General features: G+C 37.6%; 1 protein-coding gene across 1 annotated transcript; it reads right to left on the reverse strand.

Annotated features, from left to right (window-relative positions):
* Positions 1-64: 64 nt before the first annotated feature.
* pcdh12 (protocadherin 12) lies at positions 65-18,153 on the reverse strand. The gene is given in 8 exon segments (XM_032555304.1): positions 65-2,432; positions 3,344-3,511; positions 7,939-8,090; positions 11,181-11,272; positions 14,890-15,525; positions 15,527-17,422; positions 17,424-17,726; positions 17,728-18,153. Coding segments are annotated over 8 exon segments (3,519 nt in total). The 5' UTR covers positions 17,746-18,153; the 3' UTR covers positions 65-2,178.
* Positions 18,154-24,549: the final 6,396 nt, after the last annotated feature.

The following is a 24,549-nucleotide window of genomic DNA, read 5'->3' on the forward strand; positions in this document are numbered from 1 at the left end:
ATCCATTCTAAAACCAGTTTGAATGCGTGTTTGCAGACTGAATGAAGAAGAGTGAAGATAAATATGTGTTTTAAGATTTTTTTATTTGATCAGAAATTTCTCCTATTGGAGGCTGATAAAGGAACCTTGAGACTCGACTTCTCCAAGTACATTTTAGGCCAGATCATAAACCTTCAGAAGTCATTTTGCCTGTCCAAGTGATCTGCTACAAATTTCAATCAAACTTGAATGTGGCAATTTGGGTGCAGTGGCTGTTGAATATTTAAATAAAATGTTGGTTCTTCTCCCTGTCATTAGGAAAGTTATGATAGATTCAAATATGTTTGAAAATATAATCCTGGTTTTGGATTCATGCTAATCAGAAATATTCAATTTTATTTATTTGTTAGATTTTTTGCTTTCCTATTTAATTTTTTAGCTACTTTTAAATAGGTGATCAATAGTGTTTTCCTTTTGTGTGGATGATCATTTTTGCCATCTTCATGGAGTGTAACAGCATTTTTTGAACTGCAGAGGGCGCACTGCTCCAACAAATAGACTGGACTCGATCTCTAAATCCCTGGAGAGTTTTTCATTTAGGTCCATTTGGGTCTTGACCATTCGTCAATTGAAACGAGACCGAGTGACCCTGTTTGACCTGAAATGACCCAGTGAGAAAGCCAAAAGGAAAGCGGCTGTCTCTGTAATAGAAATAGATGTTAATGTTTATGCAAACTGGCTCTTCTATAGTTCAGATGGACAGAGTTTAAAGATTCACATTTTATTGTAAATGTTACAAAAGTTAGTTTCCATTTAAAATACATTTTCATACTGAAGAAAAGTTTAACAAAAAATATGTACAAAGTGCTGCTTGATCAACAGAAACAACTACATGTAAGACACTTTTAGGGAATTTAAACAATCACAATCTTTGGCCTGTTCTTCTTTTCGGATTTCAGCTCGATTTTAGTTCAGAGGAAAAAGAAAATGAAAACATTTCCCTCTGTTCCCCTTTGGACTTTATCAGGTTTTGACAGACAGAGATCACCTGCCTCCTTTCCTGCTTTGTAAGCAACATTTTGCAAGATTTCACTCCTTTCAAAAATGCTTCAATCCTTTAGATGCAAATCTAAGCCAGATTTATTTCTGTTCAAACAGCCAGCATGATGAAAAAAGTGTTTTCTGTAACTGGAAAATTAACAGTTGCAAAGAGTAAACGTCACAGTTTGTAATTATAAAATGTATCTATGATTTGATATAAATGGAAAAATGTAGCTCTTTAATTTGATATCCTCTGTAGATTAAAAAATATCTTTCTTTTCTCATCTGCATTGCGATTGACAAACTGCCTCCTTTTTCCATGAAAATGTTTTGAAAGCTAAAAACTATATAAGACAAAAAAGCCGCGCAAAGTTCAATGTGGCACCAAATATTTAAAGATTAAAATAAAAATAGCTAATATTGTTCTGATTTCTAGAACCAGACACTTTTGTGGATTAATTATTATTTGTTGTGCATAACTGACTTATTGTCAATGAATTTCATATTATTTTCCAACCATTTGTTCTAGTATTTAAAATACCACTCAGGAATCAATGACTTGTAAAAATTATCTTGATTTTTTTTCCCCCACTTTTTTGGTTGTGCTATTACATTCTTAAAAACGATGCTAAACAAGTGTATATAATTACTCTGTAAATTTTTATCCTTCTTATTTAACAGTAAATCCAGTAGAGTGGTTAAAAAATGTAAAATAACACTGTTGCTGCTCTCATCTTCGGTTATTTTTGTTTTGCATTTGTGAGCTCTAGTGTGTGATACAGTGACATCTAGCAACATATACTACAGTCTGCAACCAACTGAACACCTCGTACCTCATTCTCCATGAGTCTACAGATAAAAAAGGTTTTTAAGTAAAGAAGTACACATGCTTTATTTCAGTTCCACATTAGTGGTAATAATAAAGAAAGTTGGATTTTTAACTCTGCTAAGCAATCAGCCAAAAGCTGGAAAATTGACCACTCTGAAGGCATTCTTGGGTCTTCCCTGATATTTGCACAGAACTACTGAAAATGAGCTTTTAAAGTTACTTAATTTTCAATTCATGGCTTTATACTTTAATTTCTTTAACCCCAACACTTCTGTCATTCTGGTCCCCACTCTGTTTAGTCTTCTGCGATGTTTGAATGCATGCAACAGTCATTGGTATTGATGTTTTGAGGCCACAGCCATGGCCGGCCTCTTTTCAGAGCAGTTCTTTTGGGCGCTGCCTCCAGCTGTTGCTGTCGCGTCCAGACCCAGAGAGCGTCGGTACGCTGCTGACAGCCTATACAGGACGTCAGGCCGAGGGCCTGGGTGGGCGTCGGCCTTCTGAGTCATCAGCATCTCAAACAATGTGCTGACCTCGGACAGCAAAGCTCCGCCCAGATGGCCATCTTTCTCTGGAGTTTTACCTGAAAAAGAGTGAGAGGTTGGAAAGTTTCTCCCTGCCAGCACTGAATGGAAAGCATGTTTACAATAAGATACATACAAGACATGAGAAATTAATATTTAACCAGTCTGGATTCATATATGCCACTGAGTGAACTCACAATTTACAGTGGCTGATGCTGTTTTTCCACTTCTTCAAATCAGTGACAGTTTAGGATTTTATGTGATACAGCAACACAAATGTAGAACACAATTGTGAAGTGGAAATTGTATATTTTTTTCTTACATTTTTTTCCAAGTAAGAAAAACTAATTCTGCACATTCCCACTGTGAAGCATGGTAGTGGCAGCATCAGGCGGTGGGGACATATTTTTCATTAGCAGGAAAAGAGAAGCTTATCAGTGTCGATGAGACAATGGATGGCAGTAGAGGGCAAAACTGCTGTTAAAGGCTTAATACTGAGACTGAAGTGTAACTTCCAGCAGGACTACAACCTGTCAGACACCCAGCAGAATGAATTTGAATAAAGCCAGGATCTAAATCAAACTCTGAATCGCCATTTTATTTGATAATTATTGCTTTCGTACATTGTCCAATCTTACTAGTATTAAGACATGTAAAAAAAAAAGCATTAAAACTATCCCTTTTTTTATGTGCAAAGAGGGTGAAAAAACTTTCAGCTGCATGCATTAAGCATGGCTATAAAATCCAAAATACATGCCACACTTTTTGGATATTTATTTGTTAAGATTGTGTTTTAATCTCTTTCCCTCCACTTAAATGTTTTGCACTGGTTTGTGTGGGTCTATCACATAAAATCCCAATAAAATACTTTAAAGGTTGTTGCAGTTGAAGAAAAATATGTAGAAATGTTCTAGGGGACTGGATACTGTATCTTGAAATAACTCTAATTTGTAGCTTTTGAAACATTTACCAAAGGTGGAGAATGACGAGGTGGAGTTCAGGCCATCCCGCGGCGGAAGCTCGCTTTCAGGAGACGGAGGACCATTGGGGACAAAGACGTTGTCGTGGTAATCGGCTGTGAGTGGCAGGGAGAGCCTGGCCATCCAGGCGGGGTCACTGATCTCTGAGAAAACATCATCTGTAAACAAAAAGAAAGACATTTTGTGCAACTACTGGGATTCTGAACACTTTGTTGACAGAAAACAGTTCGAAGTGTTAAGATTATTTACCAAGTCAAAGGTTTCTTTTCATCAGCAAGGTGAACATGTGGAAGGCATCTGACTGTGATTAGAATATTAAAGCTAACATGCATGTTTAGTTATTGGAAGGCAATGTGTGATTTAATACTAAATTGAATGACTATGCAGTCCAGGAGCCCTGAACTGCATGTGAAAGCGTGTTAATTTAGGCAAAACAAAAATTCATTAAGACACAGTTTCAGATTTAGGGAAACTGTATTCTATTAATTAAAGCAGGCAAACAGCAGCATTTCATGTTTTTTATAGATATAAGGAACACATTAGATCAACACAAGAATTAACAGCATGCTTTAAATCTTATTTCCCAGATAAAGTGATATCACATTAGTGATTTCTTCTATGTTATCTTTTTTTTTTAGAATTGACTTTGTTTTAGAAGAGTATTTATTGACACTGTGGGACAATGGTAGCCTCATTCTAGGCCACTATTTATGCAAGTACCGGCACTAGTCAGAGTTTTTTGAGAATCTCTCCACCTCCTTGTAGTTGTGTAACTAAAACTAAAATCTGAGTTTGTTGCACATCCAACTCTACAAGAGCTGGTCAAATTGAAATAAAGTACCCTTTTATGTGCCCTGCTGGTTTCTATGTGCCTCCTCGCTGAGAACAAGGCAGGAAAATCAGGAAACAACACAGGGGTTTTATCTGGCTGATGTTAACAGGAGCTTCCTGCCATCTCTGGCATCCTTTCCTCTTCTGAGCATGCATTAAACATCACGTCCTCACTGAAGCAACAAACCTCCTGCAGCCGGAGAGTTCAGTCCCTTTAAGAGGCGTAAACACTGGGTGTGTCTGCGTGGAAAACTACAGCAAGCCCAGCTTCTGACTCACAAACAAGCGGGCCACAGATGATTATATGGCTCATTTCATGCATTCACTAATGTTTTGTTTAAATCTCCTAATCTTCTTCCTTGCTCCCCATTACTTCATCCTGTTTATGTGCTGCTCTTCCTGCTGTGACAGCTTGAGTTCCTCTTTAAGCTATTTAGGTTTCATCTGATCTAATTTAGTTGAAAAACATGAAAGTTTTTCTTGACATGTAGCTGGAATCTGTTCTAGTATGAAAAGCACTGAGTCAGATTTAGCTCTATGCAACCCTGTCTTTTTCTAAAAATAATCTTCTAGGTTTTACTGTCTGAAAATATTCTGAGATATTCATTTAAAATACTGCTACTGGACATTCAAAGTTAACTGCACAAAAATCTAAGATCAAATCACTTATTGGATTAAAATTTGTAATAGAAATGCCTTTATATATATTGTATATATAAAGGCAATATAAAATATATCAGTATGTGTCTAATGAATCTATGAAATAGAGAACTTTCATATTTTGAATAGAATTACTGGAATAAAATAACCATTTTATTATATTCTATTGTAATACATCATGTAAAAATGAACATATTTAATACATTAAATTACTGAAAAGTTCATTTATTAGTAACTCAGTTCATTAACTTAAATACAATATGGATTAATTATACTCAGACTGATATTTTAAAGGTTTGGTTTCTGTTAATTATGATGATATTCTGCCCACAGCCAATGAAAACACATTTAAGTTTTGAATACTGCATCAGACCAATAAAAACAAAACACTGAAAAGTCTGTTCAGTACCTGGTTAATGGTAATAAACATTGTAACACTAATTTTAATTTATTACTGTACTTTATATATACAGATTTCATGTTTAGTCACAAAATATAGATTATACTCTGTTGATACAACAAGCCAGAAGGACATTTTCTGCTGGGAGAAGTTTGCTGCTTATGTTTTCATGACATGTTGATTATGGTATTTCAAACTGAATTGAATTGAATTGAATGAACTATTTATCCATCCATCCATCCATCCATCCATCCATCTGTCCATTTTGCCTTAACACAATGCACCTACATCTCTTACCTTTTCAAATATTTGTTTTTAATTTTGAGAATTTTTTTAAAATTAGGTTTTCACTTCAACTTTACATATTTTATGCTACACTCTGAAGCATGGTTATATTTTTATCTGTGAAAAGTGTTATCTAAATAAAATGTGCTTAATTACACTGTGGACCAAATTAATTTCACTTGTATTATTGATACTATTTATGTGGAGATTAATCATTTATAATAGAGGAGGGTTTTGGCTCTTCGCTGCACAATGACAGACTTTGAGGTTGGTGTTTAATAAATGAGACATTTAAAAGTGAAAAATAGTTTGTAAACCTAGACAGATGTTTTCCTCACAATAAGGAGAGACTACATATTTCATTGCACTATGGCATCTGTATGAAAATCCAGAAATAGGCTGTCCCATCAGCCACTAAATGAATGTAATTGATTAAAATCTTTCTCAGCTTTGACTAATCAAAAACTGTTGGTCTCCTTCATCTAACCACAACCAGATGTAGGGGACTGTAATGTACCATCACACACAGAAACACACACTGACGTTTTCACCCAGAGTGGTTTAAACCGCCCCTGAGTTAACCCCTTCCCCTTCAAACTTCTCCTTTCCACTCATTGTGTAGCAGCATTAACACAACAATCCTTCATCATACAAATTATCCTTAAAGGACGAGAAATTCAAAGTTTTAGGCTATTCTTCAGATATAAAATTTTTATCATTCATTCAGTGTTTGATTGGTTGTAAAATAAGTTCAACATAGCCTTTAATTTTGGTAATCAACAGTTTCTCTGTCTGGAGTTTTGACTAGACTAAACTACACATATTTTTACCCTAAAATGTAAAGAAAGAGGCAAATTTTGTCTGTGAATCATTCAAGTAAGGAAAAGGAATAATGCTGTAGAATAATGCAGCTTTCAACACAACCTGCTAGATCTCAGGTCTCAGGTGTGCATTACACTCATTTCAGCCCCTTCAGGCCAAAAGATGAGTCAACCATCACACACACAAGAAAAACACACTCCCACTCACTCTTTTGTTTCTCTCTCTTCCGACGAGTCATAAAGTGAAGCTTGGCCCGCCATCATCAGGCAGTAAACCCCCCTGATCGCCTGGAGGCTCCTGCAGCCTCCAAACCACAATACCAGGAAGAAACTGTTTAACACACGAACTGTGTGCACTCAGACGCCTGTGTTCTTCATGCCACTGAGAAAGTCCAGGCTAAACAATGAGTTGCAAGTGTGTTTGAGGTTTAGCAGCTGAAGCATGTTGGTTAGTTTGATGAAGACTCGCCAATACATCCAAACACAAATGTCTAATGATCTCCTTCCAGGTTGAAGACACAAAAACTTTACAGTTTTAATATACAAGAAAAACTCTTCTCTCCCAATTGGTTCTGCAATATTGTTTCTTTGGGAATTTTTTCACATAAATCCATATATGCTGTGTTCATTGTCCAGCTGCAATACTCACCATCATACTCATATGGCAATGAATTTCAGAATAATTTGTCATAAAATGGCAATTTGATAATGGGACACAAATCATCAAAGTGGTTTGGAAATAGCAAAAACTTACATATTTTATTAGTCTTCCACTTTTCTATATATTAACTGACAGTTATTTTTTATTTTGTTTATTAATTCTTTGTACATTTTGTCAGCGTCACACACAGTATCTGGTGTTGTTGATGTGGTTAGTAAAACAATCATCAGTTTGAATCTGAAAAATGTTATGAATGGGTGCAGAGATTCCAGAGGAACACTGTTTTCCTGTTATTTCCTGCTGCCTTCCTGTTTTCTTCTTTTTGACATGCTGATTGTAAGAGAGCAGTCTGTATGTTGTCTGCACGAGCCAAAGTATGTCACAACCCGTGCAGACAACTGCATTTTTAATCTGGGGATTTTACATTGACCCAGGGTTTTTAAAACCCTAGAAAGATTGAACCAAAACAATAAAACAGCAAGTAATCAGACCAAAAATAGGCATAAGAACTGATAACATTCACAACTGGTAGAATTCATGTTGTTAACATTACAAACAAAATCCACTTTTGCTGTGTTTAAAGACAGTCAGCTTTGACATCAGCTTTATTTTACTTGAATGACTCTTCAGCTGAAATAATACATTTTATTGAAGACCTACAACTAGAACACTCATTCATGTCTCTGGAAAAAGCCGCACTTTAAGTGGCTTTTTAAAGTGCGGTTTCTTGGTAATAAATTCTTGGTAATAAAATATGCTTAATATCTTCAGCTTATACTCAGAATTACCCAAGAAATTATTGTTATACCAAATAATGTTCATTGTTTTGGGTATGCGAACTTAAACTTATAACATACCATATTAAGTTTGTGCTAACATCTTCTGTAAGTGTGATTTCTTTTTTAAATGTATCTTATAACATGTTACCTGAGCTGTTGAGCAGGTTATTGAGGCCTTCTTCCAGCTGTGGATCTATGGGTGAGTCTCTTCCTGCTTCCCAGTCCACATCACCAGCCTCACTCTCTCCATGCCCACTGTCTTTGGTGCTCTGCCAATCTGAGCAGTCGTGACCTCCATATCTGCAGACAAATATAAGAAAATGTTGATTAATTTCGTCTGATTTCCCATTTTTAAAATCAAATATATCAAATATCCAGATCCTGTAAATTGAAAAAACTAAAGTTTGAAAAGTTCTTATCTGTAGTGAACAGAAATGGAATAAAGATCCTTGGAAATTGCACAACAGTTGGATGACATTTAAAAAAAGAAGCAAAACTAGGTAATTAAATGGACCAGATGAATATCATAAATTGCACGGTTCAAGCCAGCTGTAGCTAAAACCAGCAGTAGTTGTGTACCCCTTTAATTATACTAAATTTGACTGAAATCTGTTTTAGATGAATATTCTCATTCGCAGGTATCTTTGTTAATTTATTTAACTTTATTTATACTGCAAAAAGTGGGAATCGACTGAATGTATCAAAATCACAGAAGTTATACAGTAAAAACTAATGTTTAACTTTAGTTAGAAGGTACATTCGCTTTCATTTTGTAAATATTCATTCAAGATTTGTCAAAAAAATGTGTTTATTTTCCCTAATTGTTGCTTTGGTTTTTACTTGAAACATCCATCGTAATTTAAGTGTTTACTGTGATGTTTACATAATGCGTTTCTTTACAATAAGCATTATTTCTTTTCAGTTCAAGTTGTATCAACTTTTCCAGTAAAAGTCAATCAAACCGTGTTTTAGCAACCTATTAGCATGCAATCATCCTTCAAAGATTTGTCTACCCAGCAACTGCAGCCAAAAACAAGTTTACTGTTCTTGTATTGATGAACAATCCAATGATTTGTTGGATACAAATCATTTATAACCACACAAAATGACAAGCAGGATAAAAGATCTCTTGGTGATATTTAGGTTTTTTACTCTCATTGAAGCCTGAAGAGACTGAGCTCATAAAAAGACAAAAGAATTATTTTAATCTGATAAAGAACAAGTTTGTTCAAAGGTCTTCGTGAGTATAGGAAGGCCTTTGTGTGTGCAAACTGAAGCACTGTGTGCATCAAGGTGACGTCAGCTCACATCTCATCTCTAATCAACACTGAGGTAGGGGTAACTGTCAGCAAATCTGAATCACTCCAACAAAGCCGTTTTAACCTGCCTTCATGCACAAAAGCACTTCAACTCTCTGAGGTTACGAGACACTCTTCCTGTGACTTTGACTGTTTGCCTTTTTGTCCTGTTTGTCTGTTGCTGTTATTTCAGTCTCAGCAGGTCAGTTGGTCAGAAATTACAGCGGAAGGGATTTACCTGTTTCAGTTTTGGTCTTTGACCACTGAAAGTATAAACAAAAGTTAAAGGTTGAAGGAGAGATAACAAAGCAACTGTACGTGCAGTCCATACTTTGGCTTTGAAAATGTTTATTTTAAAGTTTACCTCAGCAGCATACAAGAGACCTTGCAGGCAATAAAACTTGATCTCCTCTGCAGTACACTTCAATCTCCATCACAACAACTCATGAAAAAACATCTGCAAGTTCTTTAAATTGGTGGCATTCTCCTTTAATGTCAGTGTGTCCTAACAGAGGAATCCTCGTTTGATCTGAAAGCGCACCGATGATCACAACCTGAGACCTGCAGCCAGCTGGCGCTAACACAAACCTCAGCTGATGAAAAGAAAAGAGAAAAAAAAACACAATCCTGAATCTTTCCTGCTGGATTTCTGAGGGTTTCAAGGTTGAGTGGACTCAGAGGTCAGCAGGAGGACACAGCAGACCTGCAAGGTGCTGCGAGGATTTTATCTCCTTATATAGCTACATTTCAATAGATTACAATATACCAATGAAAGTAGATTAATTTGAGTAATTTAATCTAAAAAGTGAAAATTAGTGCATATTATTTACACACAGTTATGTATTCAAAGCATTTATCTCAGGTAATTTTGATAAATACTTCTTGTACCTAAGAAAAAAAAATTATTTAGTATGTGAACCAGAAAAAAAAGAAAATTTCTAAAGAAGGCAACTGTTCAATGAGTGTTGTACCTAAGTATATAAATGAATATTTTACTGGCGTTTCTAATGGCAAGCCTGAGCTTGAGAGAACATCTTGAGCTCCTTACATGTGCCAAGGAATAAAAGGACTGGATTCCTTGTTTGGTGGTCCATAGCCCTCTTTTCAGATGAAAGTAAGTTTATATTTTATTTAGAAATCAATTTCTAAAGAGTCTGGATGAGGAGAGAAGAGTGTGGAGTTGGTCCACTCTGTTTTATTAAGTAAAATGTCAAGACAAGACAAGTACTTCAGATTGCAAGTGGTTGTTTTGTTTGTTCAACATTAAATCCAGCTTCCTCCTGTAACATGTTCATGTGCTCCTGGGTAAGGCACTTAAACCCATGTTGCCTATTAATCTGCATATCAGTATATAAATGTGTGCATCTTTGTGAGTGCAAATAGATGAATATGGCTTTAGTGCTTTGGGTGGTCAGTATGACTAGAAAAGTGTGATATAAATTCAGTCCATTTAGCTGTCTGTTAGCTATTTCTGGACCACTTTTTATGTAGACGCTGATTTTATTTTCCAGGAGGACTTAACACCTGCGCAAGCTGTCAAAAGCGTGACAGTATCACAGTATCATGCTTGATTGGCCAAAATACTTGTCTAACAAAAACTTCAAAGAGAATCTGTGGGTATTGTGAAGATGAGAAACACCAGACCCAGTCGTCCAGATGAACTAAAGGCTGGTAATAAAGTGACCTGGGCTTCCTGGAGAGCAGCAGCCTGATTATATTTATACCAATCTGCAACAGAGCTGCAACTAATTGAAAACTAGCTAGTGAACATATATTAAGTACATGTTCTGTTCAAAAGGCCAAAATTTCTAATTTAAAATTCTATTCTTGTTTTCATTGTGTGATATTTTTATTTTTTAAGTAACTGATTTTTTGGTTTTCAATAGCTTCTAACCCCTAAAGGATATTTGATGAATTACAACCAGGAAGATGATGTGCCTACACAATAACTTGGATAATAATCAAAGACAGAACTCCTGCAGCTTACTCAGGCAAGGGGTATGGTTTAGAAAAATCTGGACCTCGTCTTTTAAAAGAAAAACTAATAATAACAATCAACTTCAGAGGGTAAAAGGGGAAATTTCTTACATACCTGCCGTTCCGATGGGAATACTTGTTTCCGCGGAAGTTTGTCCTTGGTTGCAGCTGACCCTGACGGAGCAGGGAGAGGAGCTGAGAGATCTGCTGCAGGAGACAAGAGAAACAGAAGGGAATAATAAATATGAATCTCTCTCATTTCAGCATTTTTTATTTTTTTCTCGAGTTCTCAGGTTATCCTAACCCAAAAAAAATACAACACATTCTAAGTATATGAAAAGTATTTTTATATTTATATTTTAGTATTTTAATATTGTTATTGTTGAACTCAGATATGGTTTAGTTTTTATATTTGTACTTTTTGAAGTGGTCAGTCACACCTCTTATAACTGGTCAGGTGCAGCATGATTGAAGTCAAATTATGTGAAACATTTAAAGCACTTTAAAGGATAAGAGAGCTGCACCATGGTCAGATGTTCGTAGTGATGCGTCGCATTTGGAAGGAGCAGGTTTAAAATGGAGCGGAATGGAGAGATTCCTCTAAATCTGATTTTATATGGTTTTCTTCAGTTTGGAGCATCTTCATGACAGCCTAGAAGGTCACATTGAAAAAGAAATAAATATAATTTTACAAGAGACAAAAGTCAAACTCTAGAGCTCAGACTAAGTATGTGATGATGGGGTCAGTCAGGTTTATTGATAAGTTTTGTGCTGTTTTGCATTTAATCAGACAGAACAAGCATGCTTGAGGTTTTGACCAGTTAAACAATGAGTGCAGCTTTTATTTAGATGAACTTTCTTTTGCTTTGTTTCAGAGTTACAGTGTGAGAACCGAGCTCATTTGTCCATCTCACTGCTTCGCAGTTTTCTGCTGACAGCTCTGTTATGCAGCGGATACACACTGCTCTCCAGAGAGGAAAAATACACACACTAGCAAAGGTGAGTGTGTATACTCATATTTGACTTTTGTAACCATGATTGTTGTGTGTTTTTGCACGTGCATGCCACTGTGGTGACAGGAAATGGCCTCTACGTAAAAGCCCATTCTTCTCTTGCTCGGCTTCCTTCCAGGATGGACAGAGAAATATTAGTGTGTGTGTTGTGTGGAGGTGAACAGTGAGTCTCAGACTTTCCGGCCGTCCAGTAGGCCTCTTCCTTTGTGACCTCAAGGGAGGAGAGAAACATCTGAGGTGTGATGAGTGCCAACTGGGACGACTGGGAGGGTTCTGGAAGAAAGCAAAGCTTGGCACAAACTAAGAAAGCCTCTTCCTGTCTGATGAAAATCACGTGAGGGCTTTGGGGCTCATTGCAGTCTTTGTCCTCTGTCTGCTGGGCGTTGGTGGTGACTTTAGACCTCAACGAGGTCTAAATTTGTTAAAACATTTACTTCCTATAAAATTCAGTTAAACTTTCAGTAATTAAGTTTTATTAATTAAGGAACTAATTACAGTCTTTCTTTAGATGCCAGCGCTCTTTCTACTCTGGTCAAACAGTCACAAAACTTTTTTATTGGACCCAATAAAATATGACGTTTTGAAAACTTTTAATTGAAATGTCTAGATTATATTCAGAGATTTGCACACTGAACTGTCAACTGATCAAGGCGGCACTTCTAACACACTGCTTCCTTGTGTTGACATCACAGAAAAGGAGAAATAAATGAGCCAAGATATCAACAAGAGAATCGTGAACCTCAACAAGTCTGTTCCATCCTAGGGTACAATTTCTAGTTCCCTCGAGAAACCATGTTTATCTGTCCCAAGAATTATTTTGCAAATATTCAAAACATGAGTATTTGCAGCCATCACGCCCTTTAGGATGGAGACAAGTTCTGTGCCCCAAAAACTGATGTGTTTCAGGGAAAATGTGGGCATTAACTCCAGAGCATAAGCAAAGTGCCTTGTAAAAATGGTGGTTGAATTTGTGTCATTAATCACAGTGAAAAAACTGATATACAAAATGGGACAAAAAGCCATTCCACAAAAGCAACATAAAAAGTCTGATTTCAGTTTGCAAATGGACTGAAGAGCTTCATTTTGGTCTGATGAAAGTGAAAAAACGTGTCTGAACTTGAACTGAGTCAAAAAAATGTTATCTGAAGCATATAATACAGCAACTAGAAATAGAGAAACTAACTGTGACAAAACAGCAAAAGTTTAGTCAGAATCAGGGTCAAGTAGTTGTGAAGTATCAAACACTCACATTAATTGAACAAAATAATTTAGAAACCCATCACTGCGTTTTCAGAAGTTATAGGAAAATTACTAAAGGTCTGTGCAAACCATAGAAAACACTGGGCGCTCTTCTACTTTTATTTTAAGTCATTTCTATTTATGTTTGGAAGCATTAAACATACTATAGGTTTTGTACATTATTGTTACATAGTTTCTGATAAAAAATAAAATAAAATCATTGCCTAAGACATCTGAAACCCCTTTATTCCTCAATGATTTCTGAGGTAGTGGACTAAACATTGGTAAAAACTGTAATGTAAGGTTTTCAGGCACTAGTCACATCAGTGTAAAAAATCTGCTAATCTCTAAAAGACCTTCAGAACAAGCTACTGATAAAAACCACTTAAAAAATTACAAGTCAGGCATTTGTATTGAGTGCTAAATCAGCTGCTAACTGAAATAAAATGAATAAATGGTTTTCATATAACACGTAATTCCTCAGATATTATTTATAGTGTGTTACGTTATTGTTAATTCCCTGCAGACTTAGCGTCTGCAGCTGAGCGTCTCCTCTGATTGTGGATCTGAGCTGTTTTCAGACTGATCTGTTTTTCTTCCCTCCTGCTGCAGCGCTCTTCAGTAAAAGTGATTTGGGGGTCATTTATCAGCAACAGAGTGGCGTGTCAGGGCGGTTTTAGCTTACACTACAAACACATCACAGCTTACTTTGGCTGACTCCAACCCCCATCGTCCTCCTCCTTCTCCAGGCTTCAGAATGAGTCAGATACATGATATTCAGTAAGAAAACGAATGTCACAGTTAGTCAGGGGGCATTTTTTTCTGTGACACTACGAGTACCTGAATATGCTGGCTGCTTTAGGCTTCATGGTGATCCATCAGCTAGTCACATTCCCCCTCCCCCTCCCTTCCCTTTACTCCAGCCTTTAGGGCGTCTGAATAAGCCATCATACAGGAGGTAGAAAAAGGATGGAGGCTGCTGGAAGGGAAGCTGCTCTGTCTGCACAAGAGACGAAGGGTGGGGGGTAGGGGGTGTGGGGCCTACATCTTTGCTCTCTAATGGACTTCACTTCAGATTAATCTCAAAGCCTGCAGGGGGGACACTTAATTACTTGAACACTAACTGTAAGCACATGTTAAAATAAATGTGATCACACAGATTTTAGATCTGAGTAAATGGCATTTAAATGAGAGTGAGCAGCAGCAGCCGTGCATTAGCCTTAATGTTTGAGCTACAGCAGAGAATGTAAATAAGAAGACATTAAAGAATCATCCGGTGGATTAGCGAAGTCTTTAATGTCAAACAGATGGGCATATTTATCAATTCAACTTGATGTGCTCTGCCATGAATGTTATTTCTGAACCTATAATAGATCGTTAAAGCTTAAAGGTATGATTCAAAGAGTTTAGATAAGACACTACAAGTTAGTTTTACTCCCATTTTGCACGTTATCATAAAAATGAAAAATGTATGACTAGATAGATAGACAGACAGACAAACAGACAGACAGATAGCCAGATAGAAACAAGAATCTCTGAGGTAGTGAATGTTGTGATGAAGCTACAACTCACCTGCACCTCTGGGGAAGCTGAGGAAAGCTCGATGGTGTCTCCAAATGCAGCCATGGAGAGACGAACCAGGTTTCGAAGCATTTGCTGGTGTTCTGCATCTTGCTGACCATCTGACATTTTCGGCCTCCTTAGAGTCGCCTGGGACGTCGAACGCTGAGGACGTGACTCTTCGCTTTCTGGGTGCAGCTTATTACGCTTCAAGGTGCTAAAATGTGACAGCGAAGAAGAGGACGAGGAAGGGTTTCTGGTTTTACAGAGGGTCTGATATGATGTAGCTGGTGTCAGGGTCAAACTCCCATCAAGTTCAATATTTCCAGGTTTCCTAAGTGTTTTGCAGTGATGGCCAACATGCTGAGGGGAATCCACTTCTGGGTAGCTTTGGGAATGGAAGTTGTTGTTTATAACCGATGGTATGAAGTTATACTCTCTCTCGGTCTGTTGATCTTCTGGTAGTGGAGCAGGAGTGAGAGGCTGGACCTCACTGTCTTCCTCAGACGGCTCTTCTTTGCGCCCTCGGATCACTGGAATTAGCTGGATGTCAGATTTTCTGATGTTCTTTTGTGGCCTTCGAGGATGCCGGGTGTAGCTGGATTCAGCCTGTCTGCAATTGTAAGCATGGTTGTCCCGTTTCTCAGGGTCGGCAAAATGTTGTCACCAACGCGATGGCCAACAGAAGAAGCAGGCATGTGGCACCCAAGCAGATGGCCATCATCATAGTAAAGCTAAGTTGCCCTCGGTTTCCAGGTGAAGAGTTCTTCAAGTGGTCCTGGAGATTGATGAAAGTTACCTCCAGAGTCGCCTCAGTCTTGTAGCTGGGAGTGCCCATGTCAGCTACAGACAGCTCCATCTTAAAAGTTCTCCCAATCAGCTCTGTGGCATTGGTGGCATTTATAAAAAGCTGCCCTGTATCTTCATCCATCCAGAACAAGCCATTTGTGTTTCCATTTGAAATGATGTACTTTAGCTGTCCATTGAGTCCCGAGTCTGGATCTTCGGCTTTTATTGTTGATGCAGGAAAGCCATTGAATCCATCCAAAACTGAATGACTGATCGGCAGAGAAGTGGGTTTTTCTTCTGTGTCATTTCCAAGCTCGGTCACAATCTCCCCTTTGTGTGCATTCACAGGGATGCTCACAGAAACCACCCCGTTTCTCGGTTTTGGTTCCTTGATGACTGGAGCATTGTCGTTTAAATCCTCAACATTAATCTGGACTGTGGTCGAACCAGTTAGTGGCGGGTGCCCATAGTCCACAGCTTCAACTATAAAAGAGTAGCTCTGAGATTCCTCATGGTCTAAGCTTCGGAGTACCCTTATGATTCCAGTTGTTGGGTGTATGGAGAAACTTTTCTGGTCAGTAAGTTTCTTTATTTTGTAAGAAATCTTTCCATTGAGTCCCTGGTCATCATCACTGGCTTTGACTTCAACAACTGCATCCTCTTCAAAATTGTTTTCCTTAATTGAAATCTTATAAATAGAGTTGAGAAATATTGGTGCATTGTCATTCTCATCTAGAACAGAAACTGGCAAGTTTTCAATAGTAACTAAAGATGGACTTCCATGGTCCTGAGCAATGAGTTTGATGTTATAATTATTAACCTTCTCCCGATCCAAGGAGCCATTTGTTACAATCAAATAATTAAAATTATCGCTGGATTTAAGACGGAAAGGCCCTGATCCTTCTTGAATAGTCAGGCTCACTTCTCCATTTTTTCCTGAATCTGCATCATAAACTGTCACCAGTACAAGAAACGTATCAATCGGAGCTCCTTCCCTAACAGTGGGGACAGCTGAGGTGGGTGAAAGCCATTTTGTGCTAATTCTTGGTGCGTGATCATTTACATCTACAAGCTTGATATGTAGCTTGCAGTGAGTTGGCATGCTATTGGGACCATGATCAATGGCCTGTATGTTGAGCACAAAGGATGGCTCCCTCTCATAGTCCAGAGGAGCCTTTACAATCACCTCTCCAGTCTGTGAATCCACATGGAAAAGTTTTTGAAACTCTGCTGGTGTGTGTTTACTGAACCAGTACTTCACCTCACCATTGGCACCTAGGTCTGGGTCAGTTGCTGTAAGCTTGAAGATGGTTGTCCCAATGGGTGTATTCTCACTTAGAGTCACAGTTGGACTGCTCTCCTCAAAAGCTGGGCTGTTATCATTTGAGTCCTGAATCACAACATGGACAGACATGCTCCCGGACTTTGGTGGGCTCCCTTTATCGTATGCTACCAGGATCAGGTCAAAAGAGTCCTGAACCTCCCTGTCTAATTCTTTGATAACCACCAGCTCTGCTTGTTTTGACCCACCTGAACCATCTGTCACATCCAAAGCAAAGTGCTGATTGACTGATAGGGAATAGGTCTGGAGGCCATTGGGCCCTGCATCGAGATCAACAGCTCGATCTAAAGGGATTCGCATGCGAAGGGGGGCAGTCTCTGAGATCTCCACCTCCTGTGTGGTGTTGGGGAAGCTGGGACTATGGTCGTTTAGGTCCATCACTTCAACACGGATCCTGAGGCAGTTCACAGAGCCTCTTTTTTCTGTAGAGAACACTGAAGGCCACCTCGCAAAGGTCTGATATCCGGCACAGCGCCTCCCTGTCCAGTCGACCTTGGGTGGAGATGACCCCATCTCGAGCCGTGACAGAGAAAGGAAGGGCCTTTACCTGCTCCACCACCTGGAAATCCTCCAGAGGGCCGACTTCATCCCTCTGACGGAGGTCGTCCAACAGACGGCCGACCCGAGTTCCCGACGGCTGCTCCTCCCAAACCCGGTAATGGATAATTATTGAAGATGACTCAGAGCAGAGAGTCCCAGAGGAAAGGCTCAGAACCAGGAAGCAGAGCCAGCAGCATAGTGACATAGAGTAACAATTACCTTTTATACACTGACTAAGCTGATTTTTTTTTTGACAATAAATAAGATGGTAAATTAACTTTTTCTATTAAAAATCAATTAAGCAAATTTAATAGTAAGTATTAATATTTTTAACAAATACTAGTTTCTGTCATAAAAAAATTATATTACAAAAACTGACTACAGCCACAAAACTATAGAAAATATGTAGTTTTGCGAAAAAGAAAAAAAACACAAAGCTATAAAAGAAAACTTCCAGTTGCTTTAGAAAAAAACATATCAGAAACCCAGAATGAAGATATCATCATTTCATTCCCCATAACCTCTAGCCTCTGTCTGCCTGCTGTTACTCACAGCTGCTGGCGTCCCTGCCTCTCAGTTCATCCTCAACTCAGGGAAGTTTTCCTCCAAGTGAGAAAGTTTGGATATGTGTTTCCACATGCCAGCAGGGGAGCCGACCAATCAAAAATAAGGAGGAGGGCCACATGCAAATAAGCTGCAACTTGACACAAAGAAAAGCCCTCCTGCCCTGAGGAAACTCAGTGCTTTCACAGAAACATGACACTGCCTCTCCATCACTTAAACCCCCTCTGCCCTTCCAAAGATCTGTGTAAACTCATCACGAGCTGCAGGCTGGAACCTTAAATCACTCGGAAAATGTGCTAAATCCCAGTGGGACAAGAGCCTGGAGCACTTGGATCTACCTGAACTCGATCACGGTGACGTATGGTCTGGCCTTTTGACAGTAGAAACAGAAACACAGATAAGACAATAAACCCTGACAGTAACAAGTATGCCCTGTTATGATTGCATTGAATAACCTTGGGGATGTCCTCAAAATAACTATTTTGTGTCCTCGAGAGTATTCATAGATGTCTACTGTGGAAGAAAATTCAGCTTCTGTGAGTACACTAGCAATGAAGTGAACACAATCCAGAAGTCTGTTTTTAATGTGACAAAACCTCGCATTCCAGCTGTCAGTTTAAATATAATTACAGAGAGATTCATCTTTCACCGCACGGTCAGAGGTTGACAAATCTCCCATAGAGTCTCATTTCTGTCATTCCTCAGTGGCTCAGTCAAAATTAGCTAAAACTTTTGAATAAAATGGAAAGGAATCAAGAAAATTTGGACTTTCAAATGTCTTCGTAAGGGACAATTTAAAACATTAATAAAAAGTTTCACAAAATTGTTCAAGACTGTAGCTGTCTTAAATGTTTTTACACTATTAAATAATCTCTCTCACATCAAAATGATGGATGAATAGTTTTAAAGTAGCCTTATAGCTCGTCCCAAATTGATGTGGAGCAACAACTGGTTCTCTTATCTGCTTGTAAATATGTTTCATTCAAGTTCGATTTACCAACTTCTGAGACCTGATAAGGACTTCGCAATGGTTTTTATCTGTATTTATGCCTAAAACGTTTGAGTGTCTTAACATTATAACATCAACCATCTTAAGCTTCCCAACAATGACCTGTCTTTTTTTTTAATTACTGAAGACTGACAGTAATTACACACTGTCAGTCTTCCTATGTCCACTCACTACTGAGGTTGTTTAACATTACTGTATATTTTCAAGAGTCCTCAACTGTTGCTTCTTTGGATTAGTTGCACTAACTGCACATTTTGGTATTTGTCAGCATTCATGGAGCTGAAAGCACAGCACTGCAGTAAACTTTTCTGCTATTAAAGCATACATTACAGCAGCTGTAAGAGAAATGATCCAAAGGGAATAAAATGCATCTTCAGGAATGTTTTGAATAAGAGGGAAAAAAACTAAAACTAAACTTGATAATATGACAACATCAATACTTTGAATCAGTCTGTAAGGATTTATTTCCATTGCTCAGAGTTTTACTGTTTCTCTCCCTGAAGATAACAGTTTTGACAGGACTGAGTTAAATAAACCTTTCTGCCATCCCTGGCTTAATATAAATACAATTATAAATGCATCAGTTGGCTCTGGGTCACCAGGACAGACAGAACTTTAATCAGTGATATTACCATAAGAGAGACAGTGCATATCTCATAGGACAAAATATGGGGTTTGTAGCATAGATGGACCAGAAAATTGATAGTTCTGCCTTTTGGCATAGCTTAATGCCCTCATCATTGCAGATCAAGCTCCAACTTTTCTATCTACCTATCTTCTGCCTGCCAACACCTGGGAACTACACATAACATAACTCAACTGTGAACTGTTTGAAAATGTCATCTGCAATAAACAAAGATGAGACCCTGATACTCCCAGACCTGAAACCATCATCTCTATGATTCACTATAATCATTAATCTGAATTCTAAATTTAGATCAAAGCCATAACTGATTCATGTTAAATCATTATTTGAATCTGAGAAACTCAAATGTCTCCTATGTCTATCCGTTTCTGCAACCTGTTCAAGTAATCCAAATCTGAGAGGAACAGAGGTCAACCTCTCGCATTAGGTTATCTCCAAAACAAACAGCCTCAGCCTCTTGTCTGCAACAAATCAGCTAACACTGTTAGTGTGTGGCTCAGTTCGTGGCTCTTGTCTGCTGAAAAGCTTTCAAGGAGGGAAGAACATTTCTCCAGACACACACATGCACATGTCTGTTTCCAATTAACCCACTACCTGCATAAAAGTGTGTGGTAGGAAATTACACACTGTCAGTCTTCCTACGTCCACTCACAACTGAGGTTGTTAAACATTACTGTGTCTTTTAAAGAGTCCCAACTGTTGCTTCTTTGGACTAGTTGCACTAACCGTACATTTTCCAGATGATATTTACCTAAAATGTAAGGTAAATACTTTTTGTAGGCTGAACTTCTGCTTTCACTTCAAGGACATGTTAAAAAACAAAAAATAAGATTAGAAGTGCTGAAAATGTCAATTAAAAGGTAACAGCAGGCGAAACAGTTTCAACAGGCCATGATAATAAGAGAAAACTACTAATAGATGGAACTAAGACAAAAGTTTAGAATGACAATAATAACACATTATTATTATTATTATTATTATTATTATTATTATTATTATTATTATTATTATTATTATTATTGTTATATCAGTCGGCCCCTGGTGAAGGAACCAGCAATAATCTAAATAGAAAATAAATGTAGCAATAATGATATTAAACAAATATGTATAACAATCACACTTATAGCAGCAGTCAGATAATAAATCAATCTCTGCAGAGCTGGGCAATAACTAGTTACACTTCTACTCAGTTACATGTACTTATAGGAGAAATTTTCCTGTGCTGACTTTTTACTTTGAGTTGAGTAATATTATGAAGTAACTCTACTCTCACTGGACTAAGATTTCTGGCTACTCTTCAATTTATTATCGGAGGGTTCTTCATTCAGTAAATGAAAAACAATGATGACTGAAAATGCACCAGACACCGACAAAGACCTGCAGTTTATGTTAAAATGAGACTTTCTATTTCTACTCAAGCTTCATTATGTTTATTTTCTATCTGCTGAGTCTGTTGTACCATTTGTAAGTCAAGTAAATAATCTGTTAACAGTACACAGTGGCACTGGAAGTACTTAAAATATCAGAACTTGCTCATAACTCTATACTTTTGTTAGTCTGACTTCATTTCTAAATATGGCATCAGATGTTGTGATAAGATCAGTACTTGAGTATTGCAATATCAAATCTGCTTCTGCTTTTATATTTTGTCATTTGAAACTGGACTAATAGGAAAGTGGAAGAATTCGAAGATTCATCGACCGTGTGTTTATGTGTGTATGTCATTGCAGCCATTAGCAGAGGAATTGGTGGTTAATTTACCTTTTGTTTTGCCTAAAGCCTTGCTGAAAGCAGCTGAAAACCCCTTCAATGACTGCGTGTGTGTTGGGGGGGGGGTGTGGGCGTGCATTTGCGGGCGTGGGTGTGCTTGAGTGTGTGTATGGCTGATCTGCTGACCCACATGTCGCCAGATAACGATCAGAGTCACACAAAGCAAATACCATAGACTAGGGTGAGGTCAAGCTGAATGTCTGAATGAATATTTTAGTCTAATCTAATTTTCAGATGAAGACAGAAGCTACTTCTCTCCTCTGAAATCAATTAAGTAAAAAAAAAAAGTGGTTTTAAATATTTTCAGCATTTTCTTCTCTGTTGAGACAGATCCAAAGGGAAGTCTAATGTAATTATTCCATGAAAGGACAAAACAGTTTTAGGGGGGAAAAAAACTCTAGTTCTTTTCTGTCTTCCTTCTTGCCATTCTGTTTTTGGAGTTATCCCTGCAACTTTTCTGAATTTCACAAGTCACCTTGAAAAACTGCAATCTGCTTTAAAAATAGGAAAATTTTGCATCTGTTCCATAGTACTTCACAAGTTTATTCAGATTTTTGGAAAAATCCAACACATGCAGGGCACTGTGGCTTGAGGACCAGCGTTGGGAAACACTGCTCTACTCTGTCCTGCACTTACATTTAAAACTTTTAATTCAGCTATTGTGCTTGTTTTATAGATGGTAGTTTTAGTTTCATTACCTCTTCTTTGTTTTTTATGAAAGTCTCTCTGTTTTCACCCTTTGGGAAGCACTTTGTTCATTTATTTGTATGAAAAGTGGTCTGACAATATAATTTATTGCTTTCTTCAGATCTTGTCTTTCACTATGATTTGCATTACTGATTACACATTGCTGGACTTCTCATCAGAGTAACTTTTATTTAAAAAATGGCTCTGTGCAGACGCTGAGAGTCTCTGGTGGTTTAGTGTGCGTGCTGTCTGCAGAGGTTTGATTCTGACCCATGTTTGGCCCATTTGCCCAGAATGGGCAAACGGTCCAGTCCCTATTTTATGTCTATTTACTGTTCAGTAAAGGACACTGTAGCCTAACAAAAGCTTTTAAGTTTTAAATGAAATCTGCCCAGTGTAAATTTGACAGTGGTGAAACTGTTTATAAAATGATTCTTACATTTTTCAGACTGGAGTCAGTGGGACACCAGAAAGTCACTTACCAGAAATCCGTGCTCCTCTAGTTATCAACTGTCAGTATCCTAAGTGCACTAGACAACATTCTACACATACTCTTAAAACCCAGCAGCAACAATGGAAACAATCCCTACAGGCCCAAAATGTTGATGGCCTCCAAACATTTTTCATTAAAATAGACCACTTGTCTCACTCCTTCATTTAGTTTTCATAAGCAATGCTACCTTTTAGCTGAACTTCAGTAAGCCTTCTTCACTTGTTTGGGTCTGTAAGCTTCCTTCTTTTCCAAACAGTAAAAATGTAAGTTTAACACACTGCAAACAACATTAACTGAATTAGTGTTACTTGTATTTAAAATAAATGATCATGTTTAGATAATTATCACTGGAAAACTAATATTACAAATGCAACATGCCTTATCATCGTTACCCTGACATCAAGATGTCTGCAACCTTTTCATATATCATGTTCTGATTGGTTATTTCACACGTCAACAGATAATGCAACATGCCTGTTAACACTCAGAGACCAAGCCGAACCCATTCACCTCCACTCCTATTGTTCTGCTAATTTTGTTTGTTGGGATCTTGACCTTTAAACTCCTTCCTCTCTTCTTTTTCTAATCCTCTACTCGTCCTTTTTAATTTTATGGAGACTTTCCTCCGCCTCTTCTTTACATTCACCCAGCGCAAGCTTCCTGCCTCAGGAAAAAGTTGATGATGGAGGTCAGAGACAGGAAGTCCAGCAAAGGAGATTAGACATCAGCAGGATAAGTTGCATACTTAATGCTGCAACTCAGACATCAACATTTAGCGCCAGAAACAGGAAGTTCTTTGGTTGTTTTGTTCATTTTTATACCTGCCAGTTGGAGTTTTGCCAAAACTGCTGGGTTGGACCCGTCTGGTGGTTTATTCCTTCACGTCCATGTTATATATCTGTTTATATGTGTCCAGTCGGTTTTGCTATTTTTAAATGTATTTTTTTATTTTAAATGATTGTAAAAACGTAACAAAATCCCAGTTCAGTGTGGAAGATAAGACCTGTAGTCCCAACAATACAGCCAAGATGAAAGCTGCTATTAAAACAACCTGGGCTTTCTTTATACCTTAGCATAGCTACAGCATAAAATGCTATATTGATGCAGTAAATCATGCAAAAATAGACCCAACCAAGTAATGTATGGATGTATTTTTCAGCAGAACACTACAGGGAGAATCTGTTTTCAGTTGTTCTAATGTTGCAGCTTTCATAAAAACTAAATTTGTGTTTTTCATGAGCTTTAACCAGCAATTATCATAATTAACAGAAATAAATCATTGAAATACATCAGTGAAGCTACATTTTGCATTTTGAATTAAAGTTCTAACAAGAAAACATTTTAATGATGTTATAATTTATTGAGATGGAAAAAAGTTGTAAATATTACTTTGTTTATCTTATTGTCACCACTAGTTATTATTAAGCAGAAATTGCACATAGAGCTTCAGATTTGGTCATTCTCTAATGATGTCTTCAACACATTCCTGTCATTTCTGCACATTTAACCAGCTAGAAAAGGAACAAAACTTAGACTAATTTAATTTACATATAAGCTACTTGAATGTGTTCATTAAAACGGGGAATTTCTCAGTTCAGAACCTTTTTGTTCTTTAGTGTCCTTTTGAGTTTTTTCTTACTAGATGATGTTTTAAACAAAGAAGCAAAGTTATATCAGGAGTGAAATTGATCAAACCTGATATACTGTTGTGCTAAATGCTTTATGAATATTATCTATTTCAATTTGTGACATTTTCCATCAAACATCAAGAAAAACAGCTTTCAAACAGTTTAAAGGAGGTATTTTTTGAACGCCCCAACGTGTGTTGGAGG

The sequence above is a fragment of the Xiphophorus hellerii genome, chromosome 23 (assembly GCF_003331165.1).
Source record: "Xiphophorus hellerii strain 12219 chromosome 23, Xiphophorus_hellerii-4.1, whole genome shotgun sequence".
NCBI classification, from domain to species: Eukaryota; Metazoa; Chordata; class Actinopteri; order Cyprinodontiformes; family Poeciliidae; genus Xiphophorus; species Xiphophorus hellerii.